The 22,892-nt window shown below is 42.7% G+C and overlaps 1 protein-coding gene across 24 annotated transcripts in view; it reads left to right on the top strand.

The window, feature by feature from the left end:
• The window catches only part of SFI1 (SFI1 centrin binding protein), a 95,663-nt gene that overhangs the window by 51,540 nt on the left and 21,231 nt on the right, over window positions 1–22,892 (top strand). For 23 of the 24 annotated variants that reach the window (XR_010318606.1, XR_010318608.1, XR_010318607.1 and 20 more), the window contains 7 exons: window positions 2,865–2,967; window positions 8,752–8,908; window positions 15,403–15,564; window positions 17,590–17,660; window positions 18,723–18,815; window positions 20,332–20,429; window positions 22,045–22,111. Coding sequence is in view for 21 of the 24 variants with exons in the window: in XM_064272426.1 (XP_064128496.1) it covers window positions 2,865–2,967; window positions 8,752–8,908; window positions 15,403–15,564; window positions 17,590–17,660; window positions 18,723–18,815; window positions 20,332–20,429; window positions 22,045–22,111 (751 nt within the window). In the remaining 3 variants the exon portion in view is untranslated. The remainder of the gene's footprint in view (window positions 1–2,864; window positions 2,968–8,751; window positions 8,909–15,402; window positions 15,565–17,589; window positions 17,661–18,722; window positions 18,816–20,331; window positions 20,430–22,044; window positions 22,112–22,892) is intronic. The other variant, XM_064272435.1, reaches the window with a different exon arrangement.

Genomic DNA, 22,892 nt, shown 5'->3' with positions numbered 1-22,892 from the left:
ACCCTATGGGGCAGTTCTGCTCAGTCCTGTAGTGTCGCTATGTGTCGGAATCGACTCGACGGCAATGGGTTTGGTTTTTGTTTTTTTTTTTTAAGTTTTAAACCCTGTGTTAATTTTGTGTATGTGTGTGTTAATTTGTTTATGTTAAAAACTTTTAACCTTCACTGTAAACTGTGAAACAAGTATTGTTATTACATAGATTAGGAGATTAAGGCTCACAAAATTTCAGTAATTTGTGCAAACTCATACAAGTGGTAATTGGCAAAACCAGGGCTAACCTGTCCATTTTTCTGATACCAAAACCCATGCTCCTAACTGTGGGTCTGCTCTTCATCTCACCATCGTGGTTCACATGTTGGCAAGATATGAGTTACCCCACTTTTAAAGCCAGACGTGTAACAATGAGCTGCTTTATAATAGCATCGATTCCACTGTACCTTGTCTCTAGTGGTCCTCTGGGGTCCTGAGTGGCAGGGTATTAATAGCTCACATTCTACCCAGAAGAACTGGGTGCTGTATGTAGTATGGGTAAGAACAGAAGCTTTGCAGCTGGACCAACAGGCTTGAATCCAAGTTCCAACATAGATTATTGGGTTATTTCACCTCTCCTAATCTGTGGTGTCACTAGGGTTGTTGTCATCCAGTGCAGTAATTCATGATGTCACACACCCACTCCCCCCACCCCCGCCGCACAGTCCGCCTGGTGAACCCCTCCTGGTGGGCAGAGCAGTCCAGCTTTGCCCCCATGCAGGGCCAAGCCTGCATGGCCTGCCCCCCAATGGCTCCCGGCAGCTCCCTCCCTCCCCCATTAGCCAAGGTGCAGACCCTCCTCTCTGGCCGATGGTGGGTGCTGCGACCCAGCTGCCCACACCCAGAGTGTAGGGCGACGGTAGGTGGTGACAAGTTACTGCACTGGGTGATGGGTGACACCAACCCTAGTAATGCCACTGCCTTGGGAGCCCCTCCCCCAGTGGCACTGGCCCACCTGCTGTTCCTGCTGCCGCGGCACACCCTGAAATCATTTTGGTGTCACCCCTTCTGACAGTGGCAGTGGGTGCAGTCTGTACCCCATGTAACCCCCCCAATGACACCACTACTCCTAATCTCACTTTCCTCATTTGTTAAATAGGCACACCATTAAATATCTTTCAGGGTTGTCATGGGGAATAAATAAGGTAATATCCGTAAAGGATTAAGCATGATATGCAGAACTTCAGTGGTAAGCATAAAGTTATTTAAAATTTATTCAGCAAGTATTTTTAAATAGCGTGCAATTCTTTTAGAGTCTATGGGGGATATTTTCCCATCGTGTGTTCATTTATTCATTGTACATTTATTGAGGGCTTGTAACATTCCTGGTGCTATATTGGGTGCTGGACTGCATTCAGGAAACTTATAATTTCTGAAGTACTTAAAATGATGATAATGCAAGATAGCTTGAACTTTCAAAGTGAGTGATACAGGTAAGCATAGCCCAGGTTAGGAGGAAAGAGAGACCTTTGTGGGTAAATAAATCATTTCTTCTGTAAGGATCGACACAAAGCTGGCCATGAGGCAGAGGTTAAAGATGTCCCAAATGTCCAACTTTTCCATACTGCTGTACCACACTCCATCGTGTCTAATATCAATTATTCTCTCTCTGATCAGCAATTTCCCTCCCATCTTTGGGTTCTGTAATTTGCTCCAACTCTCACAAAACTCACGAACCGTATATAGGAAATGGATTACGTAGTTGTGGAAGCTGGCAAGTCCCAAATCTTTAGGTCAGGTGTAGGCTTCTCCTGACCCCCAGGGCTGCAGGGGCTGACGAACCCAAACTGACAGGTCACACCACAGGCTGCGGGCTCACAAGGCTGCAGAAGCTGGCAAATCAGGTCAGGTGATAGGCCACCAGCCCATGGGGTTGCAGCAGGTCAGATGGCAGGTGGCTGACTCAAGTCCCAAGAATCAGAGTTTAGATGATCATTAATCATACATGGGATCCAGATGCAGAGAGAGAGGGAGAGTCCCACCAGAGCACCCCAGGAGAGGGTGTAACTTGAGTAAGGGTGGGACTCAAGTCACTCCCTCCTGCAAGGCTGTCACTCAGGATACACCCCACACCAGTCCTACCTCATTAACATGTAGAGGTTAAGATTTACAACACATAAAATGAAGGACAGCCACACAATATTAGGAATCATGGCCTAGCCAAGTTGACACATAACCCCAACCATCACAGGTTCCATATGCCTCATTTGCATAGTTCTACTCAATCATTGTGTGTGAGTCACAAAGACCATGGTTCAAAAGCCCATGTTATGTAATTCATTGTATCACTGTGAGTTAAAGTGACCAGGAAAAGCGGGTGTTTCAGTAAAGCAGATGCTGCAAACTCTCATTTCCTAATTATTGTTCTCCTGCAGTGAATTAGAAAATAATGAAGCAAGAAAGAAACTGTAGCAGCCCAGTAGGAAAGGGAGGGGCTCACCAAGCCTGGAAAGCTACCACTTGTTGGCCCTAGACAATCAATAGTTGTCAGACCTTCTTACTTTGCCAATTATTCTGTGTAATCTCCTGATAGTTAAATATTGGCAGTAATTCATATGTTTAAAAATTATATAGGCCAAACAGAGCATGTTTACAGTGTCTAAGGCCAAATGTGACCTTAGGAACCATCAGTTTGCAGCTCGTAAGCAGCAGCTCGAGGACTGTTTCTCGATTGTGTTTTTTCCAACCGTGAAATCTTGGAGGTGTCAATCTGGAGATGGCACCATGAGGGAGAGGGACTTGAGCTGAGAGTCTGAGGCCCAGCCCTAACTGCCTTTCTCTTTTCTGGACGGCTTTTTTCTCATTGGTTCCATCTTCTGTTTGCTCTTTGACAGGGTATGGTGGAGCGAGTGGAGGAAGTGCCTACAGCAGGTCCGTGTGGGCCGTGCCCTCTACGCCTCAGCTATGAAGCACAGAGCCCTGAGCCTCCAGCTGCAGGTAAGTCCAGCAGGCTCCAATTTGGTATCCTCTGCATGTTGCAAAACACACACATACCATTTTCCAAAGTGGTTCTACCATTTTACATTCCCAACAACAGTGTATAAGAGTTCCAACCTCCCCACATGCTCTCTAACATTTGTTATTTTCTGTTTTTTTTTTTTTATTATTATGCCAGTAATGCTGGAGTCAGATGGTATCTCATTGTAGTTTTGATTTATATCTCTGTAATTGTTAGTGGGAAACCCTGGTGGCATACTGGTTAAGTGCTGCAGCTGCTAACTAAAAGGTTGGCAGTTTGAATCTACCCGGTGCTCCTTCGAAGCTCTATGGGACAGTTCTACTCTGTCATGTAGGGTCGCTATCAGTCAGAATCAGCTCGACAGCAGTGGGTTTGGTAATTGCTAATGACCACAAGAATTTTTTTATAGGTTTGTTGCCCATCTGAATGTCTTCTTTGGTGAAGCGTCTGTTCCTGTCCTTTGCCGATTTTTTAATTGGATCATTTGTCTTTTTCCGCTGTTGAAGTTTTCTTTAAATTTTAGAGATTAGACCTTTGTCAGATATGTCATAGCTACAATTTTTTCCCAATCTGTTGGTTCTCTTTTATCTGTTTGTTCCCAATCTGTTGGTCTTTTATCTATTTAGAGTTAGGTTTTGTGTATGGTGTAAGGTATGGGTCCTGTTTCATTTTTCTACAGGTAGATAATCCAGTTTTGCCAGCGCAGTTTGTCAAACAATGGATTTTCTTCTGGGTTTGCAATTCTGTTCCTTTAGTCTGTGTGTCTGTTAGTATACCATACCAGTACCAGGCTGTTTTGACTACTGTGGCTGTATAGTAACTTCTGAGATTTGGTAGCGTGAGGCCTCCTCCTTTGTTCTCCTTCTTTAATACTACTTATTTGGAGCTCTTTCCCTTCCGTATAAAGCTAGTGATTAGTTTTTCCATCTCATTTGGATCAGGATTGCATTATATCTATATATCACTTTGGGTAGTATTGACATCGTCACAATGTTAAGTTCCTATCCAAGAGCCTGGTATGTTTTTCCGTTTATGTAGGTCTCTTTTGGTTTCTTTCAGTAGCGTTTTATAGTTTTCTTTGTATAAGTCATTTACATTCCTGGTTAGATTTATTCTTAAGTGTTTTATCTTCCTGATTTCCTTTTCAGAGTTCTCTTTGTTGAGTTAGAGGAATCCAACTGATTTTTGTATGTTGATCTTGTATCCTACGACTTTGCTGAATCCTTTTATTAGTTTCAGTAGCTTTCTTGTGGAATTTTTAGGATTTTCTCTGTATGTTTGTCTTACTCATCTAGTGCTGCTATAACAGAAATACTACAAGTGGATGGCTTTAACAAAGAGAATTTTATTCTCTCACAGTCCAGTAGGCTAGAAGTCTGAATTCAGGGCGCTGGCTCCAGGGTAAGGCTTTCTCTCTTTGTTGACTCTGGAGGGAAGGTCCTTGTCATCAGTCTTCCCTTGGTCTGGGAGCTTCTCAGCACGGGAACCCCAGGTCCAAAGGATGTGCTAGAGTTCCTGGAGCTGCTTTCTTGGTGGTACGAGGTCCCCACTCTCTGCTTACTTCCCTTTCCTTTTATCTCTTGAGAGATAAAAGGTGGTGGAGACTACACTTCAGGGAAACTCCCTTTATATTGGATCAGGGATGTGACCTGATAAGGGTGTTACAATCCCACCCTAATCCTCTTTAACATAAAATTACAATCACAAAATGGAGGACAACCGCAGAATACTTAGAATCATGGCCTAACGAAGTTAATAATACATTTTTGGGGGCACATAATTCAATACATGACATTCCCCCCTTTGGCCCCCCCAAAAAATTACATCCTTGCAACATTCAAAACATATTCTTCCTGTCATATCATAGCAAAAGTCTTAGCTCCAAGTCCAAAATCAAAAAATTCCTCTTCATCTGTGAGATCTAGAATATAAGTTATCTGCTTCCAAACGTATAATGGCAAAATAGGCACAAGCTAGACATTTCCATTACAAATGGGAAAAACTGAAGGAAAAGAAGGGATAACAGGCACTAAGCAAGTCAGCAGAACATATTACATTAGCCCACAAGGCTTTGAAAATAGTCCTCTGTTCTCTGAGACAGTGTACACAATGGCCCTGCCTGCCAGACTTTAAGTATTGGCCACGCTGTCCAGATTCTGCATGGAGGCCCCTCAGCTTTGGGCTTTAGCTCCGCCTTCCAGGCCCACTGGGACAGCAACTCTGCTCCCTGGGCTTTAGGCGCACCATTGTACTAGTCCATCTGAGTGGCGACTCCACTCTTAGAAACACCAGAGGCCATGGCCCCACCCTTTGAAATGCCTCAGGTCATGACCATATCTTTTGAGACTGAGGCAGCTCTGCTTCTTGTGTTCTTTGTCTCTTCAGCTTGTGCTTCCTGTTTTTTTGGCCTCTTGGCTCCTTGGCCCTCACGCCCACATCTGCCCTGCTGGGGCAAGTGTTCCAAAGCTCTGTAGCTCCAAAGATAAGTGCCTGGAGGCACCCCGCTCCGCCAGGAAGCCTCCCATGCACAGGCACTCAGCTCTCTCACTCCGTGGGCCGGCTCTAGCATTGTCTGGCGCTGGTCTCCTGGTTCTGCTGCTGTCAGTCCTTTGCTGCTGTTTCTCACCATCTGAGCCGTCTCCAGTGTTAACAGTTCTCCTCACTTCCTTCTGAGTCTTCTATCCATTCACAGTTTCAAAACTGCTTCCACATTTTAGGTATCTGTTAGAACAGCACCTCACTCTCGGTACCAAATTCTGTCTTAGTCATCTAGTACTGCTATAACAGAAATACCACAAGTGGGTGGCTTTAACAAAGAGAAGTTTATTCTCTCACAGTCCAGTAGGCTGGAAGTCTGAATTCAGGGCATTGGCTCCGGGGTAAGGCTTTCTTACTCTCTCGGCTCTGATGGGAGGTTGTTGTGATGCATCAGTGCTCCCTTGTTCTGGGAGCATCTTAGTGCAGGACCCTCAGGTCCAAAAGACATACTCTGCTCCTGGTGCTGCGTTCTTGGTGGTATGAGGTTCCCAACTCTGCTTATTTCCCTTTCCTTTTATCTGTTGAGAGATAAAAGGTGGTGCAGGCCACACCCCAGGGAAACTCCCTTTATATTGGATCAGGGATGTGACCTGGCAGGGTGTTACAATCCCACCCTAATCCTTTCTAATATAAGATTACAATCACAAAATGGGGAACAACCACAAAATACTGGGAATCATGGCATAACGAAGTTAATACACACATTTTTGGGGGGACATAATTCAGTCCATGATAATGTTGTTGTTGATCTTGCTAGGTGCTGTCGGGTGGCTTCCGACTTATAGAGACCCTATGTACAACAGAACAAAACACTGCCCAGGACTGTGCCATGCTCATGATCGTTGTTATGCTTGAGCCCATTGTTGTAGTCACTGTGTCAGTCCATCTCATTGAGGGTCTTAATCTTTTTCGCTAACCCTCTACTTTACCAACCATGATGTCCTTCTCCATGAATTGATCCCTCCTGATAATACGTCCAAGTTATATGAGATGAAACCTCGCCATTCTCGCTTCTAAGGAGCATTCTGGCTGTACTTCTTCCAAGATGGATTTGTTTGTTCTTTTGGCAGTTCCTCGTGTATTCAGTATCTTTTGCCAACACCGTAATTGAACAGCAATCAGTTCTTCTCTCTTTTTTCGTATATACAGTATCATATATGTCATTTAGCTATTCGAGGCCTCTTGCCATTGCATATATATATATGATACAGTATCATATATATCATCTGCAGATAAGGGTAGTTTTAGTTCTTCCTTACCAATTCGCATGTCCTTTATTTCCTTTTTTTGCCTTATTGCTCTTACTAGGACCTCTAAAAACAATGTTGAATAAGAGTGGTGATACAAAGCATCCTTGTGGGATTCCTGTTCTCAAGGGGAATGCTTTCAGGCTCTCTTAATTGAGGATAATGTTAGCTGTTGGTTTTATATAAATTCCCTTTATTATGAGAAGTTTCCCTTCTTTTCCTATTTTGCTGAGGGTTTTTATCAGGAATGAGTGTTGGACTTTATCAGATGCCTTTTCTGCATTATTTGAGATAATCATGTGATTCTTTTCCTTTGTTTTATTTATGTGATGGAATACGTTGATTGATTTTCTAATGTTGAACCATCCGTCCATACGTGGTATGAGTTCCAGTTGGTTGTAATGTGTTATTTTTTTGATATGCTGTTGGATTCTATTGGCTAGCACTTTGTTGAGAATTTTTGTGTCTGTGTTCATGAGGGATATTGGTCTGTAGTTTTCTTTTTTAGTGATGTCTTTGCCTGGATTTGTTATCAGTGTTAATGCTGGCTTCGTAGGATGAATTTGGAGCTTTTCTGTGTTCTGGAGTAGTTTGAGTAGAATTGGTGTCACCTCTTCTCTGAATGTTTTGTAGAATTCTCCAGTGAAGCCATCTGTGCCAGGTTTTTTTTGCGGGGGGAGGGAGGGGGTTAATGATCCCTTCAATTTCTTCATTATGATTCTGTTCAGATTTTCTACCTCAGTTGGTAAAGTCTTTTGATGAACATAAGTTTTTAATTTTTATAAGGTCCCATTTATTTGTCTTTTGCTGTCTGTGTTATTATTAGATAATCCATTGTTGAAAGCTAGGCCTGACATCACTGCCCCGCTTGTTCTTCTAATTATTTTATGGTTTTAATTTGTGCATTTAGGTCCTTAATCCATTTTGAATTTGTTTTTGTGTATGATGTGAGCCATGGATCCTGTTTCATTTTTCTGTATGTGGCAATTCAATTTTCTCGGCACCTTTTATTGAACAGATTCTTCTTTCCCCATCAAATGCTCTTAGCACCCTTGTCAAAAATCAGTTGATTATAGATGTGTAGGTTTATTTCTGGACTTCCAGTTCTGTTCCATTGTTGTATGTGTCTACTGTTAATACCAGTACCAGATTGTTTTGATTACTGTAGTTGAATAGTATGTTTTAACTATCAGGAAGTATAAGCCCTCCTACATTGTTCTTTTCTTTCACCATTGTTTTAGCTGTTTGAGGCCTCTTGCCATTCCATATAAAGTTGAGGATTGGTTTTTATATTTCTGTAAAGAAGGCTGTTAGAACTTTGATTGGGATTGCATTTAACCTATAGACCACTTTGGGTAGACGTTCTCTCTTGATGGTTTTTGTTTTCTTGGTGAAATAGGAATGGTAGTCAGCTGAGAGGAAGCAAAGGTGTTACAGATTTGTGCAGAGACGGCATGAAGTTATTGTCTAAGGCAGCTATTTTCAGAGTGGAGCATGTGTACCCCTGAGTGTACATGAAAACTTTCCTGGGGTGTGTGTCTATGAATAGTCTCAGGGCATCCTTTTGTAGACCCTCAGCTTCTGTAGATACCATCCTGAAACTCGTCTACCCAAGAAAGTTCCTCTTTACAGTGGGTTTCCTCCCACTTTGGAAGGAAAGTCAGATTCTCAACCCATCCCAAATCTGAATCAGATTACTATCCCTTGGATTGTTCTTGCTTCTTGCTTGCTTATTTTTATTGGGATTCCCCCCCCCCCGCCCTTTTAACCCAGAAATAAAGTTACTTTCTGGAAGCAGAGCAACCTCCTTACATATCATTTCATCCCCAGTTACTATAGCTTATGATCCTGCTTGGGGATCGCCGTTTCTTTGTTCCTAACTTGAGTCTTTCTGTCTTCTTCTCGTGTCCCTCACGTGTACTTCACCTCTCTGTTCCTGCCTCTCATTTGATCTCTTGTCTTTTCTCTGGCTTTCAGGCTTGGTCGCGGTGGCAGGAACAGCTCCTGTGTATGCAGAGGGACAGACATAAGGTGGCCTGTGCGTTGAAGCACCATGAGTACTGGCAAAAGCGGAGCTCCCTGAGGGCTTGGTTTGAATATCTGCAGCTCCGAAGAGTGAAGAGACAGAGGAACGGTGAGTAGAAATTCTGGACAGGTGCTGAGACAGAGGGCCTGTCGCAGATATCACTCCTGCTGCCAATGGTGCTTTCTTAAAAAGAAACATAACACGTTACAGTGGACATTTTGGAAAGAGAAGATTGAGGAGAAAATATATCATCCTCGATTCACATTTATTTCCTTCTGGCCTTTTATTTTATTCAATTGGGTGTCTATTACCCTGTGTGTATCGTGGTTGTTACGATGAAGATGAAGATATATGCAGTTTTTCTTTTTAATTTTATTGATTTTGTTTTTTGGGAATATACTCAGCGGAACATATAACAATTCAATAGTTTTTACACATATAGTTCAGTGACATTTATTACATTTTGAGTTGTGCAGCCATTCTTACCCTCCTTTTCTGAGTTGTTCCACCCCCATTAACGTAAACTGACTGCCCCTAAGGTTCCTTTCTAATCTTTCAAGTTGCTGTTGTCAATTTAATCCCATATAGATAGTTCTTAAAAGAGTATAATGCTCAAACCCAAAAAACCAAACCAAATCCAGTGCCATTGAGTCAATTCCAACTCATAGCGACCCTGTAGGACAGAGTAGAACTGCCCCCATAGAGTTTCCAAGGAGCACCTGGTGGATTCGAACTGCTGACCCTTTGGTTAGCAGCCGTAACACTTAACCACTATACCACCAAGGTTTGCATAATGCTCAAGGCAAACATTTTTTTACTAGTTAAGCTAAACTGTTGTTTGTTTTTGAGTACACTTCAGGGTATACTTTTTTTTTAATAATTTTTATTCTGCTTTAAGTGAAAGTTTACAAATCAAGTCAGTCTGTTACACAAAAACCCATATACACCTTGCTACACACTCCCAATTACTCTCCCCCCAGTGAGACAGCCCGCTCTCTCCCTCCACTCTCTCTTTTCATGTCCATTTCGCCAGCTTCTAACCCCCTCCACCCTCTCATCTCCCTTCCAAGCAGGAGATGCAAGCATAGTCTCAAGTGTCCGCCTGATCCAAGAAGCTCACTCCTCACCAGCATCCCTCTCCAACCATAGTTCAGTCCAATCCATGTCTGAAGAGTTGGGTACGGGAATGGTTCCTGTCCTGGGCCAGCAGAAGGTCTGGGGGCCATGACCACCGGGGTCCTTCCAGTCTCGGTCAGACCATTAAGTCTGGTCTTAAGAGAATTTGAGGTCTGCATCCCACTGTTCTCCTGCTCACTCAGGGGTTCTCTGTTGTGCTCCCTGTCAGGGCAGTCATCGGTTGTAGCCGGGCACCGTCTAGTTCTTCTGGTCTCAGGATGATGTAGTCTCTGATTTCTGTGGCCCTTTCTGTCTCTTGGGCTCATAATCACCTTGTGTCCTTGGTGTTCTTCATTCTTTGCTCCAGATGGGTTGAGACCAATTGATGCATCTTAGATGGCCGCCTGCCAACGTTTAAGACCCCAGATGCCACTCTTCAAAGTGGGATACAGAATGTTTTCTTAATAGATTTTATTACACCAGTTGACTTAGATGTCCCCTGAAACCATGGTCCCCAGACCCCTGCCCCTGCTACGCTGGCGTTTGAAGTATTCAGTTTATTCAGGAAACTTCTTTGATTTTGGTTTAGTCCAGTTGTGCTGACCTCCCCTGTGTTGTGTGCTGTCTTTCCCTTCACCTAAAGTAGTTCTTATCTACTATCTAATTAGTGAATACCCCTCTCCTACCCTCCCTCCCTCCCCCCTCTCCTAACCACAAAAGAATGTTTTCTTCTTAGTTTAAGCTGTTTCTCAAGTTCTTATAATAGTGGTCTTATACAATATTTGTCCTTTTGCAACTGACTGATTTCACTCAGCATAATGCCTTCCAGGTTCCTCCATGTTATGAAATGTTTCACGGATTCCTCACTGTTCTTTATTGATGCGTAGTATTCCATTGTGTGACTATACCATAATTTATTTTTCCATTCATCTATTGATGGGCACCTTGGTTGCTTCCATCTTTTCACTATTGTAAACAGTGCTGCAATAAACACGGGTGTGCATATATCTGTTCATGTAAAGGCTCTTATTTCTCTAGGATGTATTCCAAGGTGTGGGATTGCTGGATGGTGTGGTAGTTCTATTTCTAGCTTTTTAAGGAAGCGCCAAATCAATTTACAAAGTGATTGTACCATTTTACATTCCCACCAGCAGTGTATAAGTGTTCCAATCTCTCTGCAGGCTCTCCAACATTTATTATTTTGTGTGTTTTAGATTAATGCCAGCCTTGTTGGAGCAAGATGAAATCTTACTGTAGTTTTTTTTTTTTTAATTTTTATTAAGCTTCAAGTGAACATTTACCATTCCAATCAGTCTGTCACATGTAGGTTTACATACATCTTACTCCCTTCTCCCACTTGCTCTCCCCCTATTGAGTCAGCCCTTACAGTCTCTCGTTTCATGCCAATTTTGCCATCTTCCCTCTCTCTCTATCTTCCCATCCCCCCTCCAGTCAAGAGTTGCCAACACATTCTCCCGTGTCCACCTGATTTAATTAGCTCACTCTTCATCAGCATCTCTCTCCCCCGCACTGACCAGTCCTTTTCATGCCTGATGATTTGTCTTCGGGGATGGTTCCTGTCCTGTGCCATCAGAAGTTCTGGGGAGCATTGTCTCTGGGATTCCTCTAGTCGCAATCATACCATTAGGTGTGGTCTTTTAATGAGAATTTGAGGTCTGTATCCCATTGGTCTCCTGCTCCCTCAGGAGTTCTCTGTTGTGCTCCCTGACAGGACAGACATCGATTGTGGTTGGGCACCAACTAGTTCTTCTGGTCTCAGGATAATGTAGGTCTCTGGTTCATGTGGCTCTTTCTGTCTCTTGGGTTCTTAGTTGTTGTGTGACCTTGGTGTTCTTCCTTTGCCTTTGCTCCAGGTGGGTTGAGACCAATTAATGTATTTTAGATGGCCGCTTGTTGGCATTTAGGACCCCAGGCGCCACAATTCAAAGTGGGATGCAGAGTGTTTTCATAATAGAATTGTTTTGCCCATTGACTTAGAAGTCCCCTCAAACCAAGTTCCCCAGACCCCAGCCCCTGCTTCGCTGACCTTTAAAGCTTTCATTTTATCCCGGAAACCTCTTTACTTTTAATCCAGTCCAGTTAGGCTGACCTTCCTTGTATTGAGTGTTGTCTTTCCCTTCACCCAAAGCAGTTCTTATCTACAGATTGATCAATAAAAAGCCCTCTCCTTCCCTCCCTCCCTCCCCCCTTTGTAACCACATAAGTCTGTGTTCTTCTCCGTTTTTTGTTTCTCAAGATCTTATAATAGTGGTCTTATACAATATTTGTCCTTTTGCAACTGACTCATTTCGCTCAGCATAATGCCTTCCAGATTCCTCCATGTTATGAAATGTTTCTAAATCTTACTGTAGTTTTGATCTGCATTTCTCTAATGGCTAATGACCGTCAACATTTCCTCATATATCCGTTAGCTACCTGAATGTCTTCTTTAGTGAAGTGTCTATTCATATTTTTTGCCCGTTTTTAAATTGGGTTATTTGTCTTTTTGCAGTTGAGTTTTTGCAGTGTCATGTAGATTTTAGAGATCAGGAGCTGATCAGAAATGTCATAGCTAAAAACTTTTTCCTAGTGTGTAGGTAGTCTTTTTACTGTTTTGGTGAAGTCTTTGGATGAGCATAGGTGTTTGATTTTTAGGAGCTCCCAGTTATCTAGTTTTTCTTCTGCATTCTTTATGTTTTGTATAGTGTTCATGCTATGTATTAGGGCTCCTAACGTTGTCCCTATTTTTTCTTCCATGATCTTTATCATTTTAGATTTTATATTTAGGTCTTTGATCCATTTTGAGTTAGGTTTTGTGCATGGAGTGAGGTATGGGTCTTGTTTCATTTTTTTTTGCAAATGGATATTCAGTTATGCCAGCACCATTTGTTAAAAAGACTGTCTTTTCCCCATTTAACTGTTTTGGGGCCTTTGTCAAATATCAACTGCTCATATGTGGATGGATTTATGTCTGGATTCTCAATTCTGTTCCATTGGTCCATGTATCTGTTGTTGTACTTTTGACTACTGCGGCAGTATAATAGGTTCTAAAATCAGGTAAAGTAAGGCCTCCCACTTTGTTCTTCTTTTTCAATAATGCCTTATTTATCCTGGGCCTCTTTCCCTTCCATATGAAATTGGTGATTTGTTTCTCGATCTCATTAAAGAATGTCATTGGAATTTGGATGGGAATTGCATTAAATGTATAGATTGCTTTTGGTAGAATAGACATTTTTATAACGTTAAGTCTTCCTATCCACAAGCAAGGTATGTTCTTCCACTTATGTAAGTCTCTTTTGGTTTCTTGCAGAAGTGTACTGTAGTTTTCTTTGTATAAGGCTGTTACATCTCTGGTAAGATTTATTCTTAAGTATTTTATCTTCTTGGGGGCTACTGTAAATGGCATTGATTTGGTGATTTCCTCTTCGATCTTCTTTTTGTTGGTGTAGAGGAATCTAACATTTTTGTATGTTTATCTTGTATCCTGATACTTTGCTGAACTCTTCTATTAGTTTCAGTAGTTTTCTGGAGGATTCCTTAGGGTTTTCTGTGTATAAGATCATGTCATCTGCAAACAGAGATACTTTTACTTCTTTCTTGCGAATCTAAATGCCCTTTATTTCTTTATCTAGCCCAATTGCTCTGGCTAGGACTTCCAGCACAATGTTGAATAAGAGTGGGGATAAAGGGCATCCTTATCTGGTTCCCGATCTCAATGGGAATGTTTTCAGGCTCTCTCCATTTAGGATGATGTTGGCTGTTGGCTTTGTATAAATGCCCTTTATTATGTTGAGGAATGTCCTTCTATTCCTGTTTTGCTGAGAGTTTTTATCATGAATGAGTGTTGAACTTTGTCAAATGCCTTTTCTGCATTAATTGATAAAATCATATGATTCTTGTCTTTTGTTTTATTTATGTGGTGGATTACATTAATTGTTTTTCTAATGTTGAACCATCCCTGCATACCTTGTATGAATCCCACTTGGTCATGGTGAATTATTTTTTTGATATGTTGTTGAATTCCATTGCCTAGAATTTTGTTGAGGATTTTTGCATCTACATTCATGAGGGATATAGGTTTATAATTTTTTTTTCTTGTGGTATCTTTATCTGGTTTTGGTATCAGGGATATGGTGGCTTCATAGAGTGAGTTTGGTAGTATTCCGTCCTTTTCTGTGCTCTGAAATACCTTTAGTAGTAGTGGTGTTAACACTTCTCTGAAAGTTTGGTAGAACTCTGCAGTGAAGCCGTCCGGACCAGAGCTTTTTTTTTTTTTTCGGAGTTTTTTGATTACCTTTTCAATCTCTTCTTTTGTTATGGGTCTATTTAGTTGTCCAGGGTATACTTTTGATTAAAGGTTTAAAGATTATCTTAGGGCAATAGTTTCAGGGATTCATCCAACCTTCATGGCTTCATAGTTTTGTATCTTGCTTTTTTTCATACAGCTCATCAACACCTTCCTATGTCTTTAAGTATTCTTCATAAATGTTATTTTTTAATGCTTGTTCATATTTTACAGGATGGTTTATCTTAATTTACTTAGCTATTTTAGTGGTAGATATTTGGATTGTTTCTAGTTATGTAAATACATGTGACTTATGATGTCAAGTTTTTTGTACACTGTTTTCATGGTTTAGTTTCCCAATTAGAGTTCAGAAGTAATAATACATAGAATGTGATCTTGGTACACTTTTTGTACTTGGACTAATTGCGTCTACACAGAAATGGGTCAGGCACTGTGGTAGACGCTGGGCTAGGCTCACTAGGTTTTGCCCAAGCCTCATAGCAGAAATCTACTAGGATGCCATCACTGTCTCTTAAGAGCGTTTGATTGTGTCTGGCGATAGTGATGGGGTACCAGTGCTCAATTGCCCAAGCCCAGAAGGTGAAGGCGTTTTTCTTTTGAGCATGGTTAGCAGCAGACTAAAACATGCCTCCAATTACATTATTCTAGTTCCAGGGCTGAGTCCCGTTCACTTCCTGGCAATAGCCCACTTCCTCAGGCCATTAGCTGATTCCTGTTAAAGTAAAGAGGATCAACTTAGCTGAAAGTTCAAAAAAGCCTTTGCAGCATGTCTACTGAGTTGTATTTCACTGACTCAGCCCCCAAGTCCTATCCAGAGAGATCAGTATAAGAGGCAAAAGTAAAACACAGTCTGGTCTGAAAACAGCAGTCATCATTCCTGCTGGTCAGGAATTCTAATTAGATTCTAACTAAAAGCTTCAACCGTTTGACATAACAGATTTTATAGCATCCCCTCCCTGAAAACACAGACTTTTCTTCTTTCCTTGGAGAGAGGAAATGTAGCTACCCGGTTCCTGATGACTTTGTAGTGTTTAAAAAACTTTTATCTAAGAATTCTTTGTGACAGTAGCCTTGAATCCTTGCTCTCTGCCAGTAGTGGGGTTCAGCTTGTCTTAAAGATGCTTCCAGCTGATCTCCCAACCTTGAGAGGGCAGCACTTAAGTTATTTTCTCTGTTGCAGAGATGGCCGAACGATTCTACCGTGTCACTGTGCTCCAGACACACTTCTGTGATTGGCAGTGGGCCTGGGAGTGGAGGGAGAGCTTGTACGCCCACCGTGCCCTGGTGGAGGTGCTGGCTAGGAGGATGGTGCTGCGGCGGGCCTTTACTCACTGGAAACACTGTATCCTTTTAAGCCACCCAGCCCTGTCCACCCACCACAGCCAGGACAGCATGAGCTCAACACTATGTAAAACGAGCCCTGGGGTAGATGGGAAACAGTTTCTGAGCAATTTAAGACGGTTCTCATCTCTGTTGACTTCTTTTTTAAAATTTTAAAATAATTTTGCTTAATCGGGAATATGCAGACAAAAGAGTACCTATAACATATTTTACAGTTGAAAGAATAATAATAAACACCTGTGTACCCACCACCCAACTCAAGGAATAGAACATTGCTAGCACCTTGTCTGCTCCTTCCTGATTGTGTTCCCCCTCCTGTCATCACTTCGTTGCTTTTCTCTACCCACTAGGTGATGAAAATAGCCATAGTTGTCTGTTTCTTGGTGGCACCATCACTATGACCATAAAAAAAGCAAGCCTGTTGCTGTCGAGTCAATTCTGACTCATAGCAACCCTATAGGACAGAGTAGAACTGCCCCATAGGGTTTCCCAGGCCATAATCTTTACAGAAGCAGACTGCCACATCTTTCTCCCACAGAGTGGCTGGTGGGTTCGAACCACCGTCCTTTTGACTAGTAGCTGAGCAGTTAACCACCGTGTCCTCAGGGCTCCTTTCACTATGGCAGTAGCTACCATTTGAGTTTTTACTATGCACAGACATTATGCATTATCTCCTTAATCCTCATAGCAACCCTATGGATTAGGGGTCACTATCTCCATTTTACAGATGAAGAAACAGATAATTAGGGGTGCTAAGTGATTTTTAAATCCAAAGTCACAGCAAGTCATTGGCAGATCCAGGATTCTTTAAACCTAGCGCCTTGACTCCAGTGCACATGTTCCTAGGCATTGCCCCTTCTACAACACCTGCCCAGGTGCCAAAATTTGGACTGCCCTGGATGTTTATTCACACGCTCATTTGTTCATCGAGCTCTTGGCTTTGTGTTAATTCCTGCTTAGGTTCGGGGATATGGGGAAACTCAGAGACTAACAAAGTAGTTTATCATCTAGTGGGGAAGACAGACATGCAAATGGGCTACAATATGGTATGGTAAATGCTATCATAAAGATTTGTATTAAGAGCTACTGTGGAGATTCAGCCAAGGATTCGATGTTTCAGCTGAATGTCAGTCTTAAGATGACAAGTTCACCCAGCAGAGAAGGTAGGGTGGGCATTTCAGGTAGAAGGAATGGCAGTGAAACAGACGTAGAGGAGAGGGAAGCGTTCAAGAAAGATGACAGGACATCTGTGGTGAGTCGTGGAGGTGGGGTGGCGATGGCGTAGATGCAGGGCAGGTAGCTGGGGCCCAGCCTGTAGAGAGCTTCTGTGCAGTCGTCAGGAAATGGGGCTTGATCCTGATGGCAGTGGGGAAGGAGCCTCTGGAGGTTTTCAAAAAGAAGTGATACCATCAGATTTATGCTTTAGGAAGATGATTCTGGATTAGAGGGGGGAGGCTAGCACAGGGAAACCAGCTATGTGATGTCTCTCTTACCAGCCTATGTGAGGGACAAGAGCTTGAGCCAAACCAGTTGAACTGCAGGGTGTCAGACAGGGAAACAGTAGAGAGGCCAGACAGATAAGAGATTTAGGAGGAGAGCAGATAGACTTGGTGAATGATTAGATGCACGAAGTGGGAAAAGCAAAGCTTTGAAAATAACTGACAGGGTTTTTAGCTCAAACAACTGATTAGATTGTGATGCCAAAGCAGAATGCAGGAGGAGTGGTAGGCTAAGCTTTAGATACGTTGATTATGAAATGGTTACCGAAATTGGTGACAGTGTGTGTCCAGTACTTTTTTCCTCTCATCAAATGGGCATCAAAGGGGAGAAAGATAAGGCCAGCTGTTTGATAACTCATCTGCTTTACCTTTGCCCACTATTCCCCCGAATCATCAGAAGGAGGGAGGCTCTACCTGGCAAGCCCATTACCACCTAGAGCCGTGGCCCTTCAGATGGGTCACTAAGGAATCAACATTGCGTGTGGTTGGGAACCTTGTTGAAATTAGGGGCTTTAACTTTCTGGCAGATGTGCTGATACGTGCAGAAGAAGCTGCCCAGTATAAGATGGCGGAGGAGCACTGCCGGCACCGCCTGCTGGTAAGAGCACTGCAAGCCCTCGTGGCACCCACGGGTTCTGCTGGGGGATCAGGACCACCTGGTATCCTTGAAGCACATTGGTTGTGATCCCCTCCCTTCATTGTGGGTGTCCTTGTTTTCATTTTGGATCAGAGATGGTAACCGTGTGGGATCAGAGGGGTTGGAACTATAAAGGATCGAGTGAGCTAGTCCTGGGATATGTTTTAAGTGGTAGAACCCCCAGTCTGTAAAACGGATCAAAGTAGACATGCTGTGGTTGAAGCAAGGTCTTTGGAGTCAGTCCCTGTTATATCTGCTACTCTTCCCCACCCTCACCGCATGAGGTGGTCTTCATCTGTTTATTCAGGAGCCTGTGGAGTTCCTCCACAGAGCACAATGTGAAAACCCCAATCCCATCACTCCTATTTCAGAAAACAGAAGCGCAGGGTGGTGGGAAGATGGCCTTTGCTTAAAAAAAAAAAAAAATTGCTTAGGTCACATAAAAAAACCCAAACCCATTGCTGTCGAGTTGATTCTGACTCATAGCAACCCTATAGGGCAGAGTAGAATTGCCCCATAGGGTTTCCAAGGAGTGGCTGGTGGATTTGAATTGCTGACCTTTTGGTTTGCAGCTGGGCTCTTAGTCACTGCGCTGCCAGGGCTCCTGCTTAGGTCACCTAAGGGCTTATTGGTGGAGCTCTTGCCAGGCCCAGATATCTTGCCCTGTCCCCCAAGGGTTCTTTCTATTCTACAGTAGCAAAAGTACATTTATAATTAAAGAAACATACAAGTTGACCCCACTGCTAAGTTCCTTATATGTCATTCATAGGCATGGAGATCTCTCCTGGTTGAAAGTGAGGGAGCATGACTGATTGAACAAATACTTGTGAAGTCCCTACTGTGTGGGCTAACTAGGGTACAGTTCCATATTGAATTCCAGAGCTGAGAAACCCTCTAAGGGGAATGGTGGCAGCCGTGAATGGGCTTCTCTCAGCCTGATGTGGGCTACTGCCTTTCTTTGTCTGCTGTTACTTTGTATCTTGCTATAATTTTGAATCAGTATGTCCTTTCTTCTTTTCATAGACCTTTTACTTTAGAGCCCTAAAGGACAATGTGGCCCGGGCACATCTCCAGCAGATAAGAAGGAATCTTGCGCACCAGCAGTATGAGGCCACGGTGAGGGCTGTGTTCTCTATCAGAGCCTCTTCTGATGGCTGTCTTCTCGTTCCAACCTTTGTGCTTAGAGATTTTTCCAGACCTTTAGACTCCAAAGTCTTGGTGCCTATTTTCTTTGGTAATCCATACCTGCTGATAGAGAAACTCTTTATTTTTTGCCTTGTTTAGTCTCATTTTTTATCTGTTTGCTAGGAAAATAGATAGTTAAATCAGAGTTGAGAAACCCTCAATTCTAGTGCTGACCTAAGGGATGTGGTGATACAGATACACATTTGATCTTGTGTTATAGGAGGCTCTTGTCTTCAGTGGTTTACCCAAGGGCAAGAACCTTTCACCTCTACTGGGTGCAGGAGGATGGGATCAAGTTTCTTGTTTGGTTGTTTTTTTTTTTCATTATGAAAAATTTCCAACATACAGAAAAATAGAAATAATAGTATAGTAAACACCTATATACTCACCATCTAGATTCAGCAATTTGCTATGTTGTTTCTTTTTCTTTTTGCAGAATCGTTTCAAGGTAAACTACAAATACCATGAAACTTTACACCTCAGCATTTCAGCCCCCAAAATGAGGACATTTTCTTACCTAACCACAATGTCATCTGTAACAAAATTAACAGTGATTTAATTTCATATTATCCAGTACCTAGTCTATATTCAGATTTCTACAGTTGGCCCCAAAATGTCTTTATAGCTGTTTTTTTTTTTTTCAAACCAAGATTCAACCAAGGATCACTTGATACCGTTGGTTGTTAATGTCTCTTAAATTTTAGATTTTATGCATCAGTGGTGTTAGGGTCAGTTTTAAAGAGAAGGAGCAGACCAGGGGACATTTATGGCTCAGTCTGAAAGGCTACAGAACATGTCAGCAATTTTCTAGAGTTAGCCATTCAGTTAAATAAATAAAAGCAGAGCATGTCCATGGGGAAAAATCAGAATGTATAGGAAGGAAGATACAAAATAAAAGATAAAACTTGCCTGGGTCCCTCCCTACCACCACGTCCCCACTCCCCAGCACACACACTAATGCTTTTTTAATGACTTCAACTCAGAAAGAATAGGCCAGTTAGCTTGTACAGTGTTCATTATTCTAGATTTGTCTGATTATTTCCTCTTGATATCATTTAATTCTCCTTTATCCTGTGTTGTTCCTATAAACTAAAAGATCTAAGGGCCTGATTAGATAAAACATTTTTGGCAAGGCTACCTTATAGGTGATAATATGTGATAGGATTGGCTTTCATTTCTAACGGAGGCCTAGATTCCGAATAGCTTCTTCATCCAGGTTTCTGTAGACAGGAAGACCCATCTTTTGCATGTTCTTTTGCCCCATAGCTCCATCTAGCTCAGCTGTAATTCTTTTAAAAGCCTGTTCTGTGTTGGCTGCTCCAAATGGAAGTAATTCCTGCTTTGGGGGAATTCACAGCCCAATGGAGTAGGAATTTACTAATAGGCTAGGAGAGCTCATTTTACCTTTCACCTTATTAAATTGCCATTTCCCTCTGTCTTGCTGCAGCTGCTGCGCCGGTTCTGGGGCTCCTGGCAGTCTCTGCTTGAGCAGAGGGAGGAACGGGAGCAGCTGTCCTTACTGCGTGCTGCCTGGAATCACTACAGGTGGGGACTCAGCTTTGTCTTCCGACTCTCCAGGGACGCCTGTGGCTCCGACTCACTGTATCCCAGAAATGAGCACTTATCCTTCCATGCATCCCTGTGGCCAGTTCAGAAGGGCCTTTTGGGGGCAGAGATGGTGCTGTAAATCTTTTGGCTAATTAGATGGGAAGCAGAGTGAAGATGTTTGCGCTGGTTCTGGCCCAGTGGGGTTTGAAGTATCTGCCTGCTGCCTCACTGCCTTTGGCCCTCAGGCATTAGTGCTGTTCACATCTTAGACTTTATGCATCAGTGTTTTTAGGGTCAGTTTTAAAGAGAAGGGGCAGGCAAGGTAGACGTTTATGCCTCAGCTTTGAAGGCTGTAGAATGTATCCTCAGTTTTCTAGGGTTAGCCAGTCAGTTAAAATAAATAAAAGCAGTGCGTGTCCACCGGAACAAATCAGAATGTATAAGAAGGAAGATATAAAGTGAAAAATAAAACTTGCCTGAGTCCCACCCTACAGCCCCTTAGTCTTATTCCTCAGTGGTAACATTTTTGTGGCCAGAAATGTTTAATATAGTCTCGTCTTGCCTTTCCAACAGGTGAAATCACACTGTACATAAGATTCTGCAATTTACTTTTATTACTTTTCTTATTCATCTTTCTTCAGCCCCTGAAAAGGTGGCTGCAATCACTCTGTGAGTACCCTGTGCCCCATACCCAGACTCTGTGCAGGAACCTACTTTTCATTTTTACCTGTGAGTGGTAACAATGGCTTCTGTTCATAGGATGCTGATGTTCCCTTCACTTCTTGGGGAAGTGGTCTCCCTTCTAGACTATTCTTATTCTAGTGAAATTCACATGTTTTTTTAATCCATTAAGGCACATGTTTGTAATATGTGTAGTCTATGTGAAGGTGAAATACAGCCTGTTATTTTAAAAGACTTTTTTTTTTTTTAGCAGCACTATAAAAACAGTTATCTCCCTGTAACAGTATAATCAGCTTAATTTGCATAGTTGGAGGTCCAGTTTTGGAGCATTTTTTAAAGAGTCAGAATTACAGTATTTAACTGATTCAATTCTGGGTTATCAAGGTGTATCTCTATCCTAAATCCTGGCTTACGAAGCTGAATGTGGCTCTTGTTCCCAGTATTGCTGTGTGAGAGTGAACGTAGTGTCACAGACCCAGGTAGCCCTAAGCGATGAAGGTGAACGTAATGTCACAGACCCAGGTAGCCCTAAGCGATGAAGGTGAACGTAGTGTCACAGACCCAGGTAGCCCTAAGCGAGCCCCAGAGTTTGGCCCTAAAGCCAAAAAATTCAGGGTATTTGGGGATTTCATATGTGTTTCCTAAATTCCAGAGACACTGTGCTTGGTGGCCTACTTAGGGTTACACCGATGTTGCCAATATTCTCAGGCATGCCACAATCCGAGATCAGGGCCTAAGAGGTTGTGTGTTAGCCAGCAAGGTCTTGTTTCCTTCTCCTGGAATGAAACGAGGCAGACCGTGGAGTCCTTTTTACTCTCGCAAAGTAACTATACTGGGTTTACCTGCCTTAAAAACAAAACAAAAATAAAGAACCTGAAACCTGAAGTTGTGGATAGGCAATGCCTCCTTGGTGTTCTATGTTTTATTTCAGGATAACATTGCTACACAGGTGTTTCAAATTGTGGTTACAGTACACTCAGAAGAGACGCTACAAGCAGGTATGGAATTATTTGATCACAGGTAGATCTTCGATCCATTTACTTTGGAAAGATTCATTTAAAAGGCCTGTGCTAGGATGTCTTGATGTGTTGGTTTAGAAGAGAGGCTGCTATAAAAGCTCAAAAGTCTCCCACCAGCCTCCACTAGTGATGTCAGAAAGGCTGTGTTGTAACTCCCTGCTCCTTCGTCTGCTCGGAAAATGTAGGTTCTCACAGAGGAGTGAGCGCTCACTAGTCATTTACTTCTTTACTCAAATTCACTTGTTATTAGATTAACCAGCGCATCACCCAGTGGGGCCTTCAGGAGACATGGAGAAAAGTCCAGAGCGAAAGTACCGTATCCCAGTGCTAACCAGTGGGAGAAAAAGGAGTGCCCACAGTGAGTGAGAGGACACGGGGATCAGAATGATGAATTAGCGAAGGCAGATTGGGGAAAACGGATTCAGTTCCATGTAAGAAATATTGATCGAGCAACTGCTTTACATCTGACACTGTGCTTAAACCCTGAGGATACAAATGTGATGCAACGTAGACAGACGTCCTGCTCTCACAAGGCTTACAGTTCAGCACCAGAGTGACACATGAGTGTGCTCTTGCAGCCCAGTTTGCAGTGATGGGGGTAGCTGTCTGGAGTGCTGAGCTGAGGAGTGTTTTGAGGCCCTGTGCGGACTCCATGGGGATGTGTATGCCAGCAGTGCTGTCGCGTGGGCGTTGCCACGGGAAGTGGTGCTACACTGCCCATCCCCTCTTTGGCCATTCCTGGTAGTGAAGCAGAAGGAGA

Source organism: Loxodonta africana, chromosome 19, assembly GCF_030014295.1.
Source record: "Loxodonta africana isolate mLoxAfr1 chromosome 19, mLoxAfr1.hap2, whole genome shotgun sequence".
Classification (NCBI taxonomy): Eukaryota; Metazoa; Chordata; class Mammalia; order Proboscidea; family Elephantidae; genus Loxodonta; species Loxodonta africana.
This window is presented reverse-complemented; position numbering and strand designations above follow the sequence as displayed.